The sequence below is a fragment of the Esox lucius genome, chromosome 1 (genome assembly GCF_011004845.1).
Source record: "Esox lucius isolate fEsoLuc1 chromosome 1, fEsoLuc1.pri, whole genome shotgun sequence".
NCBI classification, from domain to species: domain Eukaryota; kingdom Metazoa; phylum Chordata; class Actinopteri; order Esociformes; family Esocidae; genus Esox; species Esox lucius.
Window position 1 is genome coordinate 24,688,768 of NC_047569.1, and position 22,425 is coordinate 24,711,192.

Here is a 22,425-nt window from a genome sequence, read left to right on the forward strand (position 1 = left end):
AAACACAATTTTCAAGTATTAGTGTTTAAAAAGAAAATCTAACAGAACTGAATTTCAATGTAGTATATAAAAATCAGTTAAATGAGACAATTGGTCATGGGTTAACTTCCAAGACACTGCATAAACACTCACCTAAAGGATTATTAGGAACACCATACTAATACTGTGTTTGACCCACTTTTGCCTTCAGAACTGCCTTAATTCTACATGGCATTGATTCAACAAGGTGCTGAAAGCATTCTTTAGAAATGTTGGCCCATATTGATAGGATAGCATCTTGCAGTTGATGGAGATTTGTGGGATGCACATCCAGGGCACGAAGCTCCCGTTCCACCACATCCCAAAGATGCTCTATTGGGTTGAGATCTGGTGACTGTGGGGGCCATTTCAGTACAGTGAACTCATTGTCATGTTCAAGAAACCAATTTGAAATGATTCTAGCTTTGTGACATGGTGCATTATGCTGCTGGAAGTAGCCATCAGAGGATGGGTACATGGTGGTCATAAAGGGATGGACATGGTCAGAAACAATGCTCAGGTAGGCCGTGGCATTTAAACGATGCCCAATTGGCACTAAGGGGCCTAAAGTGTGCCAAGAAAACATCCCCAACACCATTACACCACCACCACCAGCCTGCACAGTGGTAACAAGGCATGATGGATCCATGTTCTCATTCTGTTTACGCCAAATTCTGACTCTACCATCTGAATGTCTCAACAGAAATCGAGACTCATCAGACCAGGCAACATTCTTCCAGTCTTCAACTGTCCAATTTTGGTGAGCTTGTGTAAATTGTAGCCTCTTTTTCCTATTTGTAGTAGAGATGAGTGGTACCCGGTGGGGTCTTGTGCTGTTGTGCGTGTTGTGGCTTCACAAATGCTTTGCTGCATACCTCGGTTGTAACGAGTGGTTATTTCTGTCAAAGTTACTCTTCTATCAGCTTGAATCAGTCGGCCCATTCCCCTCTGACCTCTAGCATCAACAAGGCATTTTCGCCCACAGGACTGCCGCATACTGGATGTTTTTCCCTTTTCACACCATTCTTTGTAAACCCTAGAAAAAGTTGTGCGTGAAAATCCCAGTAACTGAGCAGACCGGCTCGTCTGGCACCAACAACCATGCCACGCTCAAAATTGCTTAAATCACCTTTCTTTCCCATTCTGACATTCAGTTTGGAGTTCAGGAGATTGTCTTGACCAGGACCACACCCCTAAATGCATTGAAGCAACTGCCATGTGATTGGTTGATTAGATAATTGCATTAATGAGAAATTGAACAGGTGTTCCTAATAATCCTTTAGGTGAGTGTATTCTATACAATAATTAGATATTTTTTAAACAAATCACAATATATTATATACACCCTATATAACACATAAAACTGCAATAGATGAGGCTGGAGACATTGCTAGTGGAAGACAACTCTGATATACATTGAATATCTTTATCATACTTATTCAAAGAAATTGGTCTTTGCTTGGGAGGTCATTTTAAAAAGTGTGTGACTCTTGCTATCAATTGATGCAACCAGAAAATATCCATAATAGAATATAACTTTTATAAAAATGATCATGAAACATATTAGGGAGCGGAACAACATTTGGGGACATCAGGTCTGTTACGAATATTATTATCATCATTATTAAATAGTCCACCTAAAAGACCCAAAGAGTTTTATTTAACTTTGAAAAGTGTAGGATATTATCTTCAAAATGTAATTTCTTTAGGTCCCTTAAATTAATTAAGTTGGTGATGAAGTTTGATGTATTAATTAAGTTCTAGTAAACCGATGTATTCAAATATCAAAAAGTGGTCTGCTGGGACAAAAGTTTAGGAAGCCCTGGCCTACACCCCAGCAATAAACAGTTTAGCCCAGAAATACCGTAGCCAGAAATGTATACCCAGTATCACCCAATCTACAGTTACATCACAAATGGCCCCCTATTTACTATATAGTAAACTTGAACTGGGGTCAAAATTAGCACAACCGTATAGGGAACAGGGGGGCATCTGGATTTCAGACTGACAGTGAAGGAAAAGAGGAGAGGAAAAGTAGTAGAGGAAGTTGCAGAGTAAACGGATTAGAGGTTAATTGAGGCTGGTTAGAGGAGCCAAGCTGTAGAAGCTGTCATGGGCGAGACAGGAAATTTAGGAAAGAACTGTAAAGTATAACTATCCAACGAAAAATCTCTATTCTCTTTCATATCCTCGTGTTTGTTTATAACTGAATATCAACAAACAAGGTCATTACATAGGTATAAAATTACATTTAAAAAAAAACTCCTGTGTCCATTAATTTGTACTACCTCTTCACTTGCAAGTGAGCAGCTAGATTTAAGTATACACAACATCATCTATGATAAACCATCACTGCACATACCAGAAGGAAGGAGGGAGCATTTCTCTACTGGTGGTATGAAAGGCTAAGACGGCATAAACAACTAGAGAACCACAAAGAGAACCACCTAGAGACCTGCCTAGAGAACCACCAAGAGAACCAACTAGACATGATCTTGGGAAACCATCCAGAATTTTGCCATGCCTTTAAGGAATGTCAAGGGACCAGAAAAGCCTTTATAACCATTTAAGGCTTACCAGGGGCGTATCCACTGAAGTGAAACATCAACAAAATTGTACAAAGACATATCGTTAATAGAACAAACATTATGCTTATTACTGTCAGACAAACAGTTGTAACAGGATAAATGTGGCCCTATGAGTAAGACAGAGAAAAGACAGGTCGGTAGTGTCTGTGGTGGTTAAAAATCTGTAAATCCAGATCCCACCTGCTTGCCTATATACAACTGTAGAGTAAGGATTGCCTCAGTGCTAAGACAACACAACCGTATCTATTAAAATGACTGTTTCTACTTGTTTTTTCAATAGTGGATGAAACTATGTACAGGTGACTATTCAAGAAACCACTGACAGTTGAAACACCACGCTACTTCAAATGCCTGTTTTCAGTGACATGAAAGGGGGATCAAAATGGGACAATAGGATCTTAGCTATAAAGTAAGTAGGAGTCGTGTGTTATGAGCCTTCATATTGTTTAGAAGCGTTCCTACGTAGTCGCCCCACACCAACACTATGAGTGTGTTTTTGCCCCGGGGCCCTACCTTGTCTTTCTCCCTCTGGATAGCGTTCTCCAGCTCGCTAAGCTTGAGTTGCAGCTGACCAACAATCTCTGTCTCCGCCTCTATCTGGTCGAGCTCTGCCTGCCTTTCTCCCAGCAGTAGTGCCCGCTCCATCTCCGCCTGGGAACGGACACACGAACAAACAACAGTCAGACATTAGCTCCAATCACGGGGCTTCCCGATAGACAGCAGACTAATCAGAGTTAGGGATGCTCGTTTGTGTTACTTGAAGATTTTTCTGCACACACACACAGTATGAAGTGTTTCATTCAGCTTCTCCACATATGCTTATTAGAAATACTATCTGCACTGGCATGTGAAACCGATAGACCGTCTTACCTCCTGCTTGGACTCCTGTAGCTGTTGTTCCAGCTCTGTGATACGTGAGTTGAGCTCGTCCACTCGGGCCAGTACTCTGACCCTCTCGTCCTCCAGGTAACTCAACTCTGGCCGCCCTACTCCGCCTGACACAGACTGTTCTTCATGCTAGAGAGAGAGAGACAGAAATGACAGGTACATTGTTACAATCAAGTGTGAAGCGCCAAAGTACAGTAGAACATCTCCTACACACAGAAAAACAAACACGAAGGAGGGACTGTTCACATCACATGCCTTCATGTGAAACACTTGCACACTGTAAACAAATGTCATGATCTTCAAGCTGTGTTCTGTTGATAATCAATCATTTTAGAATTAAAGGTCAGGCTATGTATAGGTCAGGCAAGGGCATTTCAAATTGAAATGCATGCTTTTGGTATTCCCAAACTGCTCTGAATAGCTTGTCTGAGGTTCTCATTTTAATTACTAGCATTGAAGAAAGTGATAATAAGCGGCCGTGCATCTGACCTGGTGCCTGTCTCCATTGTGGAGGTCCTGCGATGGAGGAGGCGTCCTCACCTCCTGATGTGTGCTCTCCGTACTGCTGCACTCTTCCTTGAGGTTCTCCTCGTCGCTCTCCCTCTGTTGTCTCTGGGGCATGCCACGATGCAGAAACCCGGCCCCTGACAAACTGTCCACAGAGGGTCTCCTGGCTGCCACCTCGCCATGTCCCAGGGCCCCGGGGAAGCCCAACCTCCCCACAGACTCACCCTCCAAGGGCCCGTCGACCTTGTTGTACTCCGCGCACAGGTTCAGGATTGTCTCCAGCCTCTGCCTCTCCTGTAGACAGACAGGCACACAAAGGAACTGATTACATCCAGACCCAGCTGCAAAGCAAATATGTCCTCCTCGCCCTCGCCCTAAATCTCATTTCCTGTGTGTGGCTGGTACTGATGCCAATCTGGAAATGAGCAATTCTGATGGGGAGGGGGTTTATATGTGCCCACCTCCCACCACCCAGGGATGGTGTCTTTCCTGTGTGGAAGGACTAAGTCATATCAGGGACACATCTAGCTCCAGTCTTTGGCTAGACAAGTCCAGGATTACACTCCTACCAAACCCATAGTTGATACATAGGTAGTCAGGAAAAACCAAACAATCCAAAGCCAATGAGCATTATCACAATGAGTAGACATTGTCAGTCTCTGGAGCTTCTAATTAGGGGATTTACAAAAACAGTGATTGGAAGAACAGGTGTCACGAGACATGGGCTGGAACACCCCTAAGCAGCAATGGACGGCTGTAACACAAGATGACCCCTGAGGTGACTTCTGACCCAGATCAGTCATATTTTCAAAATCAAAGCCAACATTTCACCGTTTCTGCCAGGATATGCCAATTTATGAGCACAACGGTATATGAGACATGAGAGCTGATAAAAGCATTGCAGTTTTCATAAATATGATGCAACGCACATCATTACTTTTTAATAAATGGTTATCAGAATATTAGCGACTAAAAATATCATTATCATCTTTTCATTGGTTATTTGATTTGACATAAAAACATGAAAATAAAATCACTGAGTTAATATATTTATGGTAAAATAAAAATGGCACATATACAGTGCTGTACGTTTACTAGTTGGTTGATTGGATTCCTGTTTGTCACTGCTAGCAAGCGCTCAGGCAGGCATAGTTAACATGACACTTACTGTCGACCAGCCATGTCCGTATGGTTTATCTATCCGTATTCAACGGACTATGACATGTACGTAGTCCGTGAATGGTTTTTCCCTCTTCACAACATGATAGACAGTCGGAATTCGTTTTTCAATTCATTCAGAGCTGGCAGAAGTCCGTTGGTGCAGTCGCAGGGTTGTCAACAGCCTGTTCGGCCGCAATGCACGCGACCTGCTCCAGGGAATGAAGAACTTGTTTTAGGTAGTTGTTCGTTCCCTTAATAACGACCCTGCCTTATCGGTTTTCGTCGGAAACGCACAACATGTACCGCAGTACATGATCCCTTGTCATTATCGTTTTCGACTTAAGGAACCTGTTACTTTCCACGAAAACAAAAATTATCGCATTGACTTTGTCTCGTAAGACATATTTGGGTCCCGCTCTAGAATGCACTATGAACTATGATTGGTCGAAACAGACGCTCAATCGAACATTATTGGTAAAAAAAACGACACAGGTACAGTACCACACCCAGGGTGGAGAAGAAGCGCCACTGACGCTTTATAATGCCAGAACAAGTGAAAATTGAAGCGGGAAGAATGACAAAGACGACAAGCAAACGTTCCAGTATGTTACTATGAATTTAAATGGGGAAATTGAGCACTGGCCCAAACAGTCCCTGTGAATATACATACCATTACTGATTTAATAACCAATACGTACATTTTTACAATTTCACAAATTTCATAAAGATCCATACATTCCAGCATGTTTTTGACCTTGTATATTATTTTAGGCCAGATTAAATACAAATCTGTAGGAATATTTTAAGTACCACATACTGCATTTTGCTAAAACATACATAAAAAATTGTACTGCTACTTCCTGTTGATGTATGATTGATAGCAGAGTGTGGAAACACCAGTTTCAAATACCATGTGCACTCAAACAGTTCCCTGTGATTTAGGCAGGTGGGGTCCACATTTGGGGATTCTACACACCAAACCCTACATTAGTGTACCAGTGTCTGTAATCTAAATCCAGACACCTTAACTTAACAGAGGGTTTTGAAGAACAAGCCTTGGGCCACAATATGTTACCAGAGATTTGAGGGGAAAGAACAACAGTGGAGCCTCCATTTCCAGTACACCCACCTCTAATGGGAATTCATCTGTAAATGGCACCACCTTCCCTCACTGGATTCACTGATTAGTGGATTAGGTTAGAAAATGCAGCCGAGTACACTAAGCGCTGAGGAAAACATAACAGGTGTGCATTCTTCCCTGCATAATTTTTCTGCTAGGAATGTAGGCTACTAAGGAATACAGGATACCAACGGCTGGCATTTTAGGGTCTTTAAAGTTTGAATGGCACAATAAATCCAGGAGCTTTTCTCTCTCAACAGTATAACAGGACTTGGCTGCCAGTGCTTGCTGTCAAGCTGTAAAGAATCAAAACTGGATTCAATTTGTATTTGTTTTAAAATACTTTTGACAGTGCCTTCCTGTAGTGCCATATGCTCAGGTTTGCACTTTTGTTAAATTTTTTCGCTGGTTCTATTGTACTTGATATGCTGACTCAATCGCTGCTTAAAAGTAACTGTCAATAACTTCAACTATTCCAATATTGTATTCTGATTATATAGTAGTAGATGTGGCAAATGTATTATTTGCATCTCTGGTCAAAATGAGAATGCACATTGTGAACTCCATAAAATTCCACAGAGGCCAAGGTTTTTCATTATTTTGTTTATACAAGGATAGCTAAACAGATCTTCAAGAGTGGAGCACCTCAACTTTAGGCCTCAATACAGCAATTCCACTTTCCCAGGGTATGGTACTAGGGACCCATGAGTTTTCTAAGAAAAAACAAACACAAAGCCAAAACCTGGTGTCACAGTCAGAATCCGAAAATAGAAGGGGTGAAATTGGGAGAGGCCTAGCACCACTGCATGTTGGCCCACACTGAGTCTCTCACTGATTACGCCCCATGTAGGTCTGGGTTGACGGTTTTCAATCACAACATAGGATATCCCAACTACTGCATGTTAAGCACGTGGCTGTTCATAGTCTGCTAAAGAAATCTGGATATAATCAACGGGTCAGCCTGCTTTAAACAACCAGACTTATGGCATATTATGATATCTCAACTAAACTGTAACTTGTTTGAATGAAAAGGCACAACTCTGGGCTGGGACTGTGAGACTGGTTGGAATCACTAACTAACCCAAGTCTTCATTACCGAGACAGATAAACACAGCCCATATACAGATGAACCTCTTCCTCAAATACATCCACTGTCAAAGGACAGACAAAGAAAAAGCAAATTGCCCCCAATAAATAGCTGCTACTCACAGTCCTACCTAGTATGGTCTCCATTAAATTTGACAGACTTGCTCTAGAGTTGACATAGCAATAAGATACTAGGAGATCCAACTTGCTTACAGTCAGAACACTGACTTGATTTTCTAGCCAAGCTAGCAACATATTCCAAATGAGACTCTTATCTGATAAAACAAAAGTGTGACTCAAAGGATGAGCTGAGTCACAAGTCTAACCCACAACCAATGATCAAGCTAAACTGCAGAGTCGGACTACTGCTCCCCAGGGAATACATTTTATAAGGTCTACCCCAAAAAGGTATTTTAACCAATGGGCCATGACACAATGTAATTGGCAAAGCATTGTCAGTATACCACTGACCCACTAAACCCAAGGTCCAGGGAGACTACTTTTCTGTAGTCCAACTGGCTGCAATTTACACCCACCAACCCACCACTCATTTTTGGTTATTGCTGATCATTCTGCACTGTCTACTGATGTCATTCATCTTACTGCCATTCAATATGAACAGCCAAACTCTGACATCACAACAGAAACCCATAGCAAGCCCCACAAGCGTCATTAAAAGGAGCAATTTGTAAAATTAGCACCATACTATCACAGAATTTTTTTGATTATGGTAACAATATTATTTGAAATGGAGTAGCCTACTTCACAATGATTTGTTATCATGGCGGCTATGACAGCATTTTTCCCAGAGGATAACTTTTGGTCTAATCTGTTACAATATTGTTCTTAATTATTTTAGCTCCTGGAGCTATTGTCTCCATGAGCGACTTGAGAAACACAGAGCAAACCGTCCTCACTGTCGGAGCTTGCCAAAGAATCCAGCCATGCAAGCTGTGGCACGAGAAAATCACACAAATCATTTCAAAGCGGAGAGTGAGCGCAATGCAACAAAAAGTGCAGTACTGTAGCCTACCGGAATGAATAGTTGAAAGTTAAATTTTCTGCGAAATATACTTTTCCAGCAAAAGATACTTTTTACACAAAAATATCAACAAGTTTGAAAATTGAGGAGCAGTTACTAGCAGTTGTTACTAGAAATGTTTGTTTTGTGTTTTACGGAGTAAAGAGATGGGGGTTACCTGGCAAAATAAGTGGCTGGCAGATTTGAATCTACCTGACCACATTGGGTGAAGAACCAATAAGTTAACCTGATTCCCTGCTAAAAAGAATAAAGTAGTTTTAAGGCAGTAAACTATATTAAAATGTTCAAAAACACAAACAATTTAAACAAATAACTCCTCATCCAAAGACCCACAATGATATATAAGTCCTCCAGGGCAACAAAAAATCCCAGAGGAAACACTGATTCACTCATTGTCCTCTCTTGTTTATTTTGTATTCCGGTTGTTGTTTAGCATTACCAGTCTGATATAAATTGGGTCCTGTGACACTAGGTATTAATTTTGTTATTTTGTTTTGTTGCATATTTATAGTTATACCACAGGTAAGATAGGCTATACCATTGAAAATTCCAAACCAAATATTGTAGGTAGCAAGTTATATAGCTAGCTGTTATTTCTTCTAATCTGCTAGTGGTGTCCTTAGCCTGTTAAGTTAACCAAGAGACAGTAATTAGGTAAGATAATTAAGGGAAATGTGTTACGAGGAAATAAAATGAAGATAGCATTCCAGTTAGCCTAAATGTTTGGGTAATAGCTGGGCATGTAAGAGAATTGCTTTGGTGAAAGAAAATGCCATGGATTTAGGGCAGTACAGAAAGTGACTGAAGCTCCTTCCTGGGACATTTCAGAACACTTCTCTAGTAAACTATTTCAAGGCATTCACTGATCACTAGGACCCTGTCACTACACCCCTAGCCCCCATTAGACCAAGCCTGGACAACTGACCTTCACTGCCCTATCAACCCTGGAATCTCACTCAGTCTCACACATGCACACGTACACATGCATGCACGCACGCAAACACACACCCCCTCACATGCGTTTAATACAGACACTCTCCACATCCACCCTCCACTTCTTTCTTTTGGCAGCCTGCTAGCCCTGACACTACCCTGCTGTCTGACTACCTCTCTCTTAAAAGCTTCACTCTCCCCCTTCATAGATTTAAGTCAGACTCTCCCTGACATTTACTAGGCTTAGTATTCGTCTCTAAACAAAGATTTGTTATCCCTGCTTTTTCCCCAATGTGAGATATGTTTGTAACAAACTTACTAATTTGCTCTCCAGTCATTTTTGTATCGACTTTTCCATTCCCCTACTAGGTAGTGAAACTGTTTACAATGACATCACAGGCTGTCCAGGTTCATCTGGTGTATTGATCAGAAAACAACCAATATACAATTTATTTTGCTGATGTCTTTCTACTATCATAAAATACATTTTACCAAGCACCACTGTGGGGAATCATATTCTAGGCCTCTTTTCAGGGTTTTGATTTTAACATGTTGTGGTAGTGCTTACATTTTGCACCGTAATGTTGCAGTTAGCAACAGCTCAGGACACCCATCATGGTAGCAAGAATAATAAAACGTAAATACTGGAAAAAGACAGACCCCCCAGCCACATCATGAAGTCCGGCCCTCCAGCCGCATCATGAACTCTGGCCCTCCAGCCGCATCATGAACTCTGGCCCTCCAGCCACATCATGAAGTCCGGCCCTCCAGCCGCATCATGAACTCTGGCCCTCCAGCCGCATCATGAACTCTGGCCCTCCAGCCACATCATGAAGTCCGGCCCTCCAGCCGCATCATGAACTCTGGCCCTCCAGCCGCATCATGAACTCTGGCCCTCCAGCCGCATCATGAACTCTGGCCCTCCAGCCGCATCATGAACTCTGGCCTTCCAGCCGCATCATGAAGGCTGGCCTTCCAGCAACATCCTGAGCTGGTGGCTGCATCCCAAATCACACCCCATTTCCTATATAGCACATTAAAACCAGATGTTATTTAGTAATTTCCCTCTATTTGCCCCTATCTCTTTGTTCATCTCTGTTGGGCAAAGAGATAGGACTAAACTCAGATCGCACAGCCATGCAACAGAAAAAGATTGACACTTGACCTACAAGCATTATGTGAATGATGTGACCTAGCCTGAGTTTATGAAGGTATGCAAAGGACATTGCTTTTTTTGCAAAGGCACTAAATTGGTTATGCCTCTGTCTGTTTTCTACCATTTGTTTCTTAATAAAGACAACCCTGTAGAGCTGAGAGAATCTTTCAGGGCTAGACCACCCATACACCACAACAAACAGATCACTCTATCTTTTCAGGCCAAATGCATTTTATTGTAACCAACACCAAAACATCATGACCAATCACAGGTGAAGCAAATAACTTGGATCATCTAACAAGAACACGTGTCAAGGTCTGGGTAGATTAGATGGCAAGCAAACAATAAGTTCTCATAGTCAACATGTTGTATGCAGGATAAATAGTAAGAGTAAAGACCTGAGCGACTTTGACAAGGGACAAATTGTTATGGCCAGATTAAAGGGTCAGAGCATCTCTGAAACGGCAGGGATTTTGGAGTGTTCCCAGTCAGCAGAGGTGAGTACCTACAGACAGTGCCTGGTCAGCAGTGGTGAGTACCTACAGACAGTGCCTGGTCAGCAGTGGTGAGTACCTACAGACAGTGCCTGGTCAGCAGTGGTGAGTACCTACAGACAGTGCCTGGTCAGCAGTGGTGAGTACCTACAGACAGTGCCTGGTCAGCAGTGGTGAGTACCTACAGACAGTGCCTGGTCAGCAGTGGTGAGTACCTACAGACAGTGCCTGGTCAGCAGTGGTGAGTACCTACAGACAGTGCCTGGTCAGCAGTGGTGAGTACCTACAGACAGTGCCTGGTCAGCAGTGGTGAGTACCTACAGACAGTGCCTGGTCAGCAGTGGTGAGTACCTACAGACAGTGGTCTGAGGAGGGACAAATCACAAAAGGCTCATTGATGCACAAGGGCAACGAAGGCTATCCCGTCTGCTCTGAACCAACAGAAGTCACAGAAAATCTTTATGATGGTTACGGGAGGAAAGTGTCACAACACACAGCGCATCGCACTCGCACTCGTAGGCTGCGTATGGTGCTGCATAGCCGCAGACCAGTCAGAGTGCCCATGATGACCCCTGTCACCACCGTCGAAAGTGCCTACAATGGCGTGAGTGTCGGAACTGGACCTTGGAGCAGCGGTAGGTCACCTGGTCTGATGAGTCTTGTTTTCTTTTACATCACGTGGACAATCATGTACATGTGTGCCCTTTTCTTGGGGAAGTGATGCCACCAGGATTGACTGTGGAAGCCAGTGGAGGGAGTGTGATTCGCTGGGCAATGATCTGCTGGGAAATCCTGGGTCCTGGCATTCATGTGGATGTCAATTTGACACGTGCCACCTACCTAAACATCGTTGCAGACCAGGTACACCCCTTTATGGCAATGGTATTCCCTGATGGCAGTGGCCTCTTTCAGCAGGATAATGCGCCCTGCCACACCGCACACATTGTTTGGGACTGGTTTGAGGAACATGATGAAGAGTTTAGGTATTGTCCTTGCCTCCAAATTCCCCAGAACCAACAAATCTGATCCACGGCGGCTCCACCGCACAACTTACAGGACTTGAAGGATCTGCTGCTTATGTCTTGGTACCAGATACCACAGGACACCTTCAGGGTTCTTGTAGAGTCCATGTCTAGGCAGGCCGGTGCTGTTTTGGCAGCACGCGGAGGACCAACAGCATATTAGGCAGGTGGTCATAATGTTTTGGCTCATCAGTGTAAATGTAATCTAGCTTTGCATATTTCACATGCTCTTACCAGCAAAACCTCGGAAGTGTAAAAACTGTTTGAAACCATAAAGCCGCTGTTAATCTAAGAGCCAACATTGTGAATGTCTCAGCAAATGCACAGCCTATGACCTCATTAACACACACACACACACACACTTTCCAAACAATTCCACATTCACACAGGGACACCAAACACTAACAATTTACATGTGTCTAAATAAGTATTGGTAATGCAATTACAACTAACAGAACAATGATTACACTACACAGGCCTCAAAGATACCATCCATACACAGAGATAAATAAAAGATGCATTTAAACAGAGACAGCAACAACTTGTTAACATTAAAGTTGTCACCAGTTCCAGTACCTTCATGAGTGCAGCCACTTTGGTGAGGAAGGTTGAGTCCTCCTGGGCCAGAGAGTGTAAATACAGTGTGGCTTGTTCCCTGCTCTGTTCCATTGTATCTGCTACAGATCGGCTTCCACTAAGAAATGTACGTGGCTCCATACTGGTCTTACTGTGGATCAGTTTAGTACACAAAGAGGTGGCATCTCTGTGATGTTCTTGCTACAGTCTGTTCTCAGTGCTGGCTTGTTCAATTTTGATTCCCTTCCTTACGTTTGAACAGACCTCAGATCTGTCCTATGCCCTTAGGCCTAGGGGGAGGGGCTTCAAAACCTGGTGTCAAGATTAGAACTAATTACATGGGGCTGTTATTTACTCAAATGGGATGTGGCTAACATAACCACACCCATGTTACTGTTTACATTCAGCTCTTAGTATAAAATATAAGGAACCTAACAACCCAAGCAACAGATCAGAAAGAAACACAGTGGTGTTTCTCTAGTGTTGAGTCCCTTGGGAGACCGTAAAGTATAAGCTCTATTCAAATAAAGTAAAGTGATAATGCTCCGTCGAACTGAGAAATATCTATTTAACATGAGGGAATTAAAGCAAAACATTCAAAAGTCAAGCAAGGTACAGTACTGGAATGCACTGATTAGACAAATATTGGTCAATGCCAATAGCCAATATTCATATACAGTTGTGTTCATAAGTTTGCATACCTTGGCAGAAATTGTTACATTTTGGCATTGATTTTGAAAATAGGATTGATCATGCAAAAAAAATGCATTTTATTTAAGGATAGTGAACATATAAAGCCATTTATTATCGCAAAGTTGTTTGGCTCCTTTTTAAATCATAATGATAACAGAAATCACCCAAATGGCCCTGAATGTTTGGTCTTGTTACAGACACACAAGATGACACACACAGGTGAAAATGGCAATATAGGTTAATTTCCCACACCTGTGGCTTTTTAAATTGCAATTAGTGTCTGTGTATAAATAGTCAATGAATTTGTAAGCTCTAATGTGGATGCACTGAGCAGGCTAGATACTGAGCCATTGAGAGTAGAAAATAACTGTCAAAAGACCTAAGTAATAAGGTAATGGAACTTAATAAAGGATATAAAAAGATATCCAAAGCCTTGCAAATGCCAGTCAGTACTGTTCAATCACTTATTAAGAAGTGGAAAATTTGGGGAACTCTTGATACCAAGCCACTTTCAGGTACACCAAGATTTCTGCCAGAAGAATTGGTCGGGATACAAAGAAAAACCCACAGGTAACCTCAGGAGAAATACAGGCTGCTCTGTGGTTGTTTCAAGGACCACAATATGACGATACTTGAACAAAAATGAGCTGCATTGTCGAGTTGCCAGAAAGAAGCCTTTACTGCACCAATGCCACAAAAAAGCCTGGTTACAATATGTCCGACAACACCTTGACACGCCTACCAGCTTCTGACACACTGTAATTTGAAGGGACCAGACCAAAATAGAGCTTTATGGTCACAGCAATAAGCACTATGTTTGGAGAGGGGTCAACAAGGCCTATAGTGAACAGAATACCATCCCCACTGTGAAGCATGGTGGTGGCTCACAAATTTTTTTGGGATGTGTGAGCTGACAGACAATTTGAATAATTCTGCACGAAAGCTGCGCATGGGACGCTCTTGGACTTTCTAAAACAATAATGACCCTAAGGACAAGGCCAAGTTGACCCTCCAGAGTTACAGCAGAAAAAGGTGAAGGCTCTGGAGTGGCCATCACAGTCTCTTGACCTTAATATCATCGAGCCACCCTGGGGAGATCTAAAAATGTGCGCTTCATGCCAGAAGACCAAAGACTTTGCATGACCTGGAGGCATTTTGCCAAGATGAACGGGCAGCTATACCAGCTGTCAGAATTTGGGGCCTCATAGATCCACTATTGCAAAAGACTGCACGCTGTGATTGATGCTAAAGGGGGCAATACACAGTATTAAGAACTAAGTGTAAGCAGACTTCATTTTTTTCTTTGTTGCCATGTTTTGTTTTATGATTGTGCCATTCTGTTATGACCTACAGTTGAATGTGAATCCAATTAGAAATAATGTTTTGCCTGCTCACTCATGTTTTCTTTATAAATGTTACATATATTACCAATTCTCCAAGGGTATGAAAACATTTGAGAACAACTGTACCACAATGGTTTGTAAGCCATTAACAATGTTTGGTAATTTCTTTACCTGTGTAGCCTGGCACAAGTTAAATAAAACATGGTATATTTTGGTGTTTGGCAACATTAGTATAAGTAAAGAGCTGGATTCTCAAGCCCTAAAAACCAGGGACCAAGTGCGTAAACTTGGTGTTAGACCACACGTTCAACAAAGCGGTCACAAAAACAGCATTCGGTCATCTTAAAAATATATCCAAGATCAAGGGCTTGTTGTCCCAAAAAGACCAAGAGAAGCTCATCCATGCTTTTATCTCTAGTATGGTTGACTACTGTAATGGGCTCTTAACTGGACTCCTCAAAAAGACTAAAACAGCTGAAGCTCATTCAGAATGCTGCTAGAATTTTAAACAGGACCAAGAGAGAGAGCATCACTCCGGTTCTTAAATCTTTGCACTGGCTTCCTGTCAGTTATAGAACAGATTTTAAAGTGGAGCTTTTAGTCTATAAATGACTGAATGGTTTAGGCCCTGAATACATTTCTGATATGTTTTACATCCATGTTTTTAGATCCATGAACTCAGGTCAGCTAGTAGAGGCCAGAGTCCAAACTAAACATGATGAAGCTGCATTCAGCAGTTATGCTGCACACAACTGGTATAAACTACCAGAAGGTCTTAGACATGCCCCAAACGTATACATTTTTAAATCCAGGTTAAAAACTATTTATTTTTCAAGTGCCTATGACAGAGCCCATAAACATAACCACCCTTTTAAGCCTTTACAGCTTTTATAGCCCCCTCATGGAATCTACTACATAATCTGCCAGTTATGTTTTTTGTTTGTTTTATTCTATTTCTATTTTCTTATTCAATGTTTTATTATTATGATGTTTACTGTAGTTTATTCTAGTATTTATTTTTATTCTACTGTATTTTAATATTTCTCTTTTTCTTTGTAAAGCACATTGAATTGCTTCTATGTATGAATTGTGCTATATAAATAAACATGCTTGCTATATTGCTACTCAATTCCCATTAAATGTTGTGACTTATGCTTTAAGACAAAATATCCCAGATCAGAAGCAGGGAGGAAATGAATACCTGCTACCCATCAAATTAGGGTAATTTTTTGCCTTGACGCATAGATTTGTCCAAACTACCCACCACAGTGGCAAGTAGACATTAGCCAAAAAGACGGCTCAGAAAATACCACCAAAAACATGTCATCTCAAATTAATGTGTTCAGATTCTCCCTGACTCTCTCTTGATTGGACATTTAACCATGTATATTGAGCATGTCATGAGTGCATTGCTTGGGTGGTTGGCAAAAGTGTTTGCTCCGAATCAACCGAGAAATAAGTGGTTTTGCAGTGAGCGGTTATAGCTAAATACAGGCAGAGATAAAATAATGTTGGCTTTCTTTCTATCTAGCTTGACAGCAGAAATGTGGCGGCATTTTGCTGCGATAAAAAGGTAAAAGTAACATCAGCCAAAAAACAAACCCTGTCAAAGCAAAGAAGAAACATTTATTTTCTTAAAAGTGGCGACAGGATGACACCGGAAAGGTATGGGATTGAATTTTGATAAATACATTTATTATGGGAACTAACTAGTAATATACACTCACCTAAAGGATTATTAGGAACACCATACTAATACTGTGTTTGACCCCATTTCGCCTTCAGAACTGCCTTAATTCTACGTGGCATTGATTCAACAAGGTGCTGAAAGCATTCTTTAGAAATGTTGGCCCATATTGATAGGATAGCATCTTGCAGTTGATGGAGATTTGTGGGATGCACATCCAGGGCACAAAGCTCCCGTTCCACCACATCCCAAAGATGCTCTATGGGGTTGAGATCTGGTGACTGTGGGGGCCTTTTCAGTACAGTGAACTCATTGTCATGTTCAAGAAACCAATTTGAAATGATTCGAGCTTTGTGACATGGGTACATGGTGGTCATAAAAGTATGGACATGGTCAGAAACAATGCTCAGGTAGGCCGTGGCATTTAAACGATGCCAAATTGGCACTAAGGGGCCTAAAGTGTGCCAAGAAAACATCCCCCACACCATTACACCACCACCACCAGCCTGCACATTGGTAACAAGGCATGATGGATCCATGTTCTCAATCTGTTTACACCAAATTCTGACTCTACCATCTGAATGTCTCAACAGAAATCGAGGGCTCATCAGACCAGGCAACATTTTTGATAATCCAAGATAATCCATCCACCACACAGGTGTGGCATATCTATGGGGGCAAAAACAAAAGTGCTGGTTTATAATTTTGTTCAGTGTATATACAACATTTTTGTAATGTTTGCCATTCTTTGAAATACATTTTCAATACATGTTGTTTTAAGATTTTGAGGTGAAAATGTTGCTGGTAAAATTTTTGAGTGGCTAGTAATATTTGGCATCCACCAGCCACAGTGGCTGGTGAACCAAAACAAACATTTCCTACCCTGATCAAAAGTGTTCAGCTGCTCCTGAAAGGAGGTTACCGTAGTAACGAAGACAACAGTACTTGTGGTGTCTGCCTACCACCAATCAATAGCTGACTAGAATCTGACTGTTCCGTAGTAATTGGACATTGATGCAAGCACTTTAAACATAAACTAACCACCATATGTGCGAACGAAAAAAAAACATTTGGGGGTGAAAAGTATCTTGCGCTGGAAATATTTCAACAATCCACACTGGTAAGCTACTGTACGACAAGGTAGTGCCGCGCGCATCCTCTCCCCTACTGAAGACCATCCACACTCTGAAGGTGGCCGCGCAGCTGGTCTACATAAAGTCTGCTGGATTCGTTGTCTGTCTCCAACTACAAGGACAGTAGTAGAGAGGGTCAAGACATTAAGATAACAAGGCATCCAACCAAAAGGCCCTCAAGAAGTGCTGTTAAAAGTCCAGTGTAGAAACTGCCATGAAGGTCAAAAAACTCTTCAGGACCACAAATACTTTCCACTCCATTTGATAGAAAGCACTAAAAATACCAATTGAAATTGTATGTTTGCGAATGCTTAAATACTAAAATAAATTGACTAATTTTAGACATTTTGCTGTAAGAGCAACTAAGCAAATGTGTCAGCATAATAGTGTAGCAGAATGTGATGTCAAAATCCTTGGACCTGTCATTACAACACTGAGGTAATCTTCGATGGATTGCCATTTTCACAACAATATCTGTCTGACAGTCAGAGCTGCCAGCCAGTGACTAACACCATATGCCAAGTGTGTTTGCCAAGCCAATGCATCAGTAACACTACAAATCAGTTTAGACATGAGAAGTAATACACTCCTTACCTGACTGCACCAGGGAAGGAATTTGCTGATACAATGGAAATAAAAAGTATACACACCCCTGTTAAAATGGCAGGTTCTTGTGAGGTAAAAGAATGAGACAAAGATAAATCAAGTCAGAACTTTTTCCACCTTTAATGTGACCTATAACGTGAACAATTCAATTAAAAAACAAACCTCATAATAACATGGTTGCATAAGTTTGCACACACACTAATACTTTGTTGAAGCACCTTTTGAAGCACTCTTCTTTGCAAAAGTGCTCCAAATCTGTCAGATTGCGAGGACATCTCCTGTGCACAGCCTTCTTCGGATCACCCCACAGATGTTCATTTGGATTCAGGTCTGGGCTCTGGCTGGGCCATTCCAAACGTTAATCTTCTTCTGGTGAAGCCATGCTTTGGTGGATTTGGATGTGTGCTTTGGGTCATTGTTGTGCTGAAAGGTGAACTTGCTCTTCATCTTCAGCTTTCTGACGGACGCCTGAAGGTTTTGTGCCACAATTGCCTGGTATTTGGAACTGTTCATATTTCCCTCCACTCTGACTAAGGCCCTGGTTCCAGCTGAAGAAAAACAGCCCCAAAGCATGATGCTGCCACCACCATGCTTCCATGTGGGTATGGTGTTCTTTGGGTGATGTGCAGTGTTGTTTTTGTGCCAAACATACCTTTTGGAACTATGGCCAAAAAGTTATCAGACCATAACACATTTTCCCACATGCTTTTGGGGGAATTGATGTTTGTTTTTGCAAACTTCCGCCAGGCTTGGATGTTTTTCTTTGTAAGAAAAAGGCTTCCGTCTTGCCACCCTACGGAATACGGGAGATTGTCACATGTAGCCCACAGCCAGTACTTGCCTGAAATTCCTGCATTTCCTTTAATGTTGCTGTAGGCCTCTTGGAAGCCTCCCTGACCAGTTTTCTTCTCGTCTTTTCATAAATTTTGGAGGGACGTCCAGTTCTTGTTAATGTCTCTGTTGTGCCATATATTCTCCACTTAAGCTATAACTGAATTGTTCACATTATAGGTCACATTAAAAGTGGAAAAAGTTCTGACATGATTTATCTTTGTCTCATTCTTTTACATCACAAAAACCTAGCATTTTCACAGGGGTGTGTAGACTTTTTATATCCACTGTATTTGGGACAAGGTATTTCTATGTGCATGCCTGAACACCCCTGCAAGGATGTCAGCAACAGGACACAGGTGCACAACCTTAGTGCCTCACGTCTTGACTACTACAACTCACTGTTGGTAGGGCTCCCTGTTTGTGCCACCAACGCCATACAACTTGCCTCCACAGGCTTCTACTTGCTGAATCTGTTTCCATTATGAAACCATGTGGTTTGCCTATGGAGCAGCAGCAAGAACCGGCCCTCCCAACCTTCAGGCAATGTGCAAACCCAACATTCCTACCCAAGCCTTTTTGTTCTGCCACTTCTGGTCTCTTGGCCATCCAAACCGTTCCGGAGGGCAGCCCCTGCTCGGTCCACTCAAAAGTATTCATTGTAACACATTTCCCTTGGGCACTACTGAGCCCAAGTAAAGTTAAAGGCCGGAGAGTGTGTTCCTTCCATGGCATTCTGACTAGTAAAATAACATCTAAAAATAAGGTTTCACTGGTTTATGCAGAACTTGGACACAACAGAATAATGGCATGGTATAAACACTGCAAACAGAGAAGATGAACAATGTTGTCGCAAATATTTGAGTATCCTTGATACAGGAAACAAGTCACATGTAGAAACAGTGCTGTTAGTTTATCAGGATGCCAGAGACACCATGTGCTGCCTCCCCCTGTGGGACAGATATCTGTACACAGCATAAATCCCGGCTTCAGGCATGATACTGATCCCCAGGGTTTGACTGACTGCATCCAAGAATAACTCAGGCACAAAGTGCAGATAATTTCCCCTGGCCTAGCCTGGCCTGCAACATGTTGCTGAGAGACTGATAGACAGAAGGACAGATAGACGTGAGCAGTCAGGAAGACCTATGAATGGATAGAGAGAGACAGTGTTTCACTTTTGGGGTAAAAATAGCCTTGATGATTGGACTGTACACTGCCCTCCCCTTCCCCCAAAAGGAATGACTGTGCCAATCATCATAGTTAGGTACCCACCCCCCACTCCCCCTGCCAGCTCCAATGAGAGAAGGACCTGTGTCACGCTTGGCTCTCTGCACCGCCTCTCTCCATGGCAGAAGACTGAACCCATCCACTTACAGGGACTTTATGCCAGTCTCAGTCCCATACAGTTCTGTCTGTCCATCTGTCCCATGCAGTGCTGACACACAGCAGCCAGTTATAGAAAATGTTTTGGTGGACTAAAACAGATGCAGATTTAGAAATCCTGCATTGTAATAACAGTGTCTAAATCCTCCATTTATTTCTGAATGAGCAAAATAAAGCAAATAATACAGCTACTCCCTCTTAATCCCTCCTCAAAAATAAAATGTGATAACATTAGTGGCATCATCTGACATTTGAAGCAATTGTAGATTCCGAACGCACCAATCTTTCAAGATGTGTACAATCACACCTGCAACTGACAAATAAATGGAAATTTCGACAATCTGCCTGCGTTTGTACTAACCCCTTTATAGGCTACAATCCTTATCTACATGGCTTATGTACATTAGCTGAGATTCCTTCTGCTATTCACATGTAATCCTATGTCAATATTTCTCAGTCTAATGGCCCACGTTTTAGACCAAAGGTCGTTATGGTTCACTGTAATAACCAACTTTTCCACACTGAAAGAGTAGGCTAACAAATACAACGTTGAACTTAAAATGTATTATCATAAAGCTTGATCCAGATTTCTTCTTTCTGACAATCTAAACAATCTTAGGAATTGCTTTGGTTGTTAAATTGGAACAGAAACATTTGTGATATATTTAGGGCAGCCACCTATTCCAACCCAGGGGAGCGACAAGGGAGACAAAGGCTGATTGTTGTGGGCAGACATGATTTTACTGGTCTGTAATGGACATAATATTCCTGTTGGAACCAGCCTGTGTCCCGGGTACATTGGGCCAGAGTGCATCATTTATGACAATTTTTTTTTTGTGTAGTCATAGAACTTAATGTCCCCTAAGTGTACTGCCAAATTGCTAGATCCAAAATAGTTCTCCCCATAGACATAAGACAATAATCTATGCTTATTCTATTCTGTTGCTAGGCTTTACCTACCAAAGAGGCAAAGTTATTAAAATAATAAATATTTTAACAGCACAGATGAACACAAATACAATACAAATGGCTAATTGTCTCAGGGTTTCAATAGGGAAAGACTGCTCCCACTTTATTGAGGAAAAGGACAACAAAGAATAGGGTTGCTATGGAAAAACATGGATGCTCAGTCACGGCAATTTAGATTGTAAAAACCTCTTAAACTCTCTCTACTCCTCCCTTTTTCTCATAAATACTGAGACACCATGGTCACTACAGCCTTCCTCTTAGGTTAAACAAATGGTTTGATTTCTGGCACACATGAGTGGAGACAGAGACTAAACATGGCCACTCCACTGAGACTGCTCCCTGTGTAACAGAAGCTCTTTGCACTGCCCAAGCTAACTCTCCTCTGTTATCAACCTCCATGATCTATCCGCTGCCTTTGACAATTATGAAACGCAGCATCCTACTTTCCACCCTCTCTACTGGGCAGCTCAGGCTCTGCTCACTCTTGGATTGCTTCCCACCTGGCAGAGAGCTCCTACCAGGTGATGTGGAGAAGAACGGTGCCTCCCACTCAGCCTCTTACTACTGGCTTGGTTCTTTGTCATCTCCTACTCGCTATACACCAAGCATCTCGGCTCTGTCATATCCTCACTTGGTCTTTCCTATCACTGCTATGCAGATGACACCAAAAAAATTATCCTCCACACATCTGACACCCAGGTTTCAAGACGCATCTCTGCTTGTCTTGCAGACATCTAGACTTGGATGTCAGCCCACTATTTCAAGCTTAACCTTGAAGAGTTTACCCTGTTCACTTGAACATGCCTAACAACTGCACAGTGTCCTACTCCCAGTGTGCAAAGAACCATGGTGTGGCCCTTAACGACTCACAGTCGCTCTCTACTAACATCAAGGCAGTGACTCACTCCTGCAGGTTAATGCTGTACAACATTCCTAGAACACGACTTTACCTCAATCAGGAAGCAGCACAGGTATTTGTCATCTCAGGGCTGGATTACTGGAACTTACTTTTGGTGAGGCTCCCGGCATGTGTAACCAAACCCCTGCAACTCATTCAGAATGAAGAGGCCTGTCTGGTGTTCAACCTTCCCATGTCAACCCCTTCTTCACACCAAACACTGGCTTCCAGTTTATGGAGCAACAAGAGGAAATTCACCACCTTCAGTGTTCAAACTCTATATCCCTA

General features: G+C 42.1%; 1 protein-coding gene across 18 annotated transcripts in view; it reads right to left on the reverse strand.

Moving 5' to 3' along the window:
* Positions 1-22,425, reverse strand: part of phldb1b (pleckstrin homology-like domain, family B, member 1b) — a 104,431-nt gene that overhangs the window by 27,552 nt on the left and 54,454 nt on the right. For 16 of the 18 annotated variants that reach the window (XM_020047108.2, XM_020047106.2, XM_020047144.2 and 13 more), the window contains 3 exons: positions 3,984-4,295; positions 3,477-3,623; positions 3,120-3,257 (listed from right to left, as the gene is read on the reverse strand). In XM_020047108.2, coding sequence (XP_019902667.2) covers positions 3,120-3,257; positions 3,477-3,623; positions 3,984-4,295 — 597 coding nt within the window. The remainder of the gene's footprint in view (positions 1-3,119; positions 3,258-3,476; positions 3,624-3,983; positions 4,296-22,425) is intronic. The other 2 variants (XM_020047150.2, XM_020047119.2) reach the window with 1 other exon arrangement.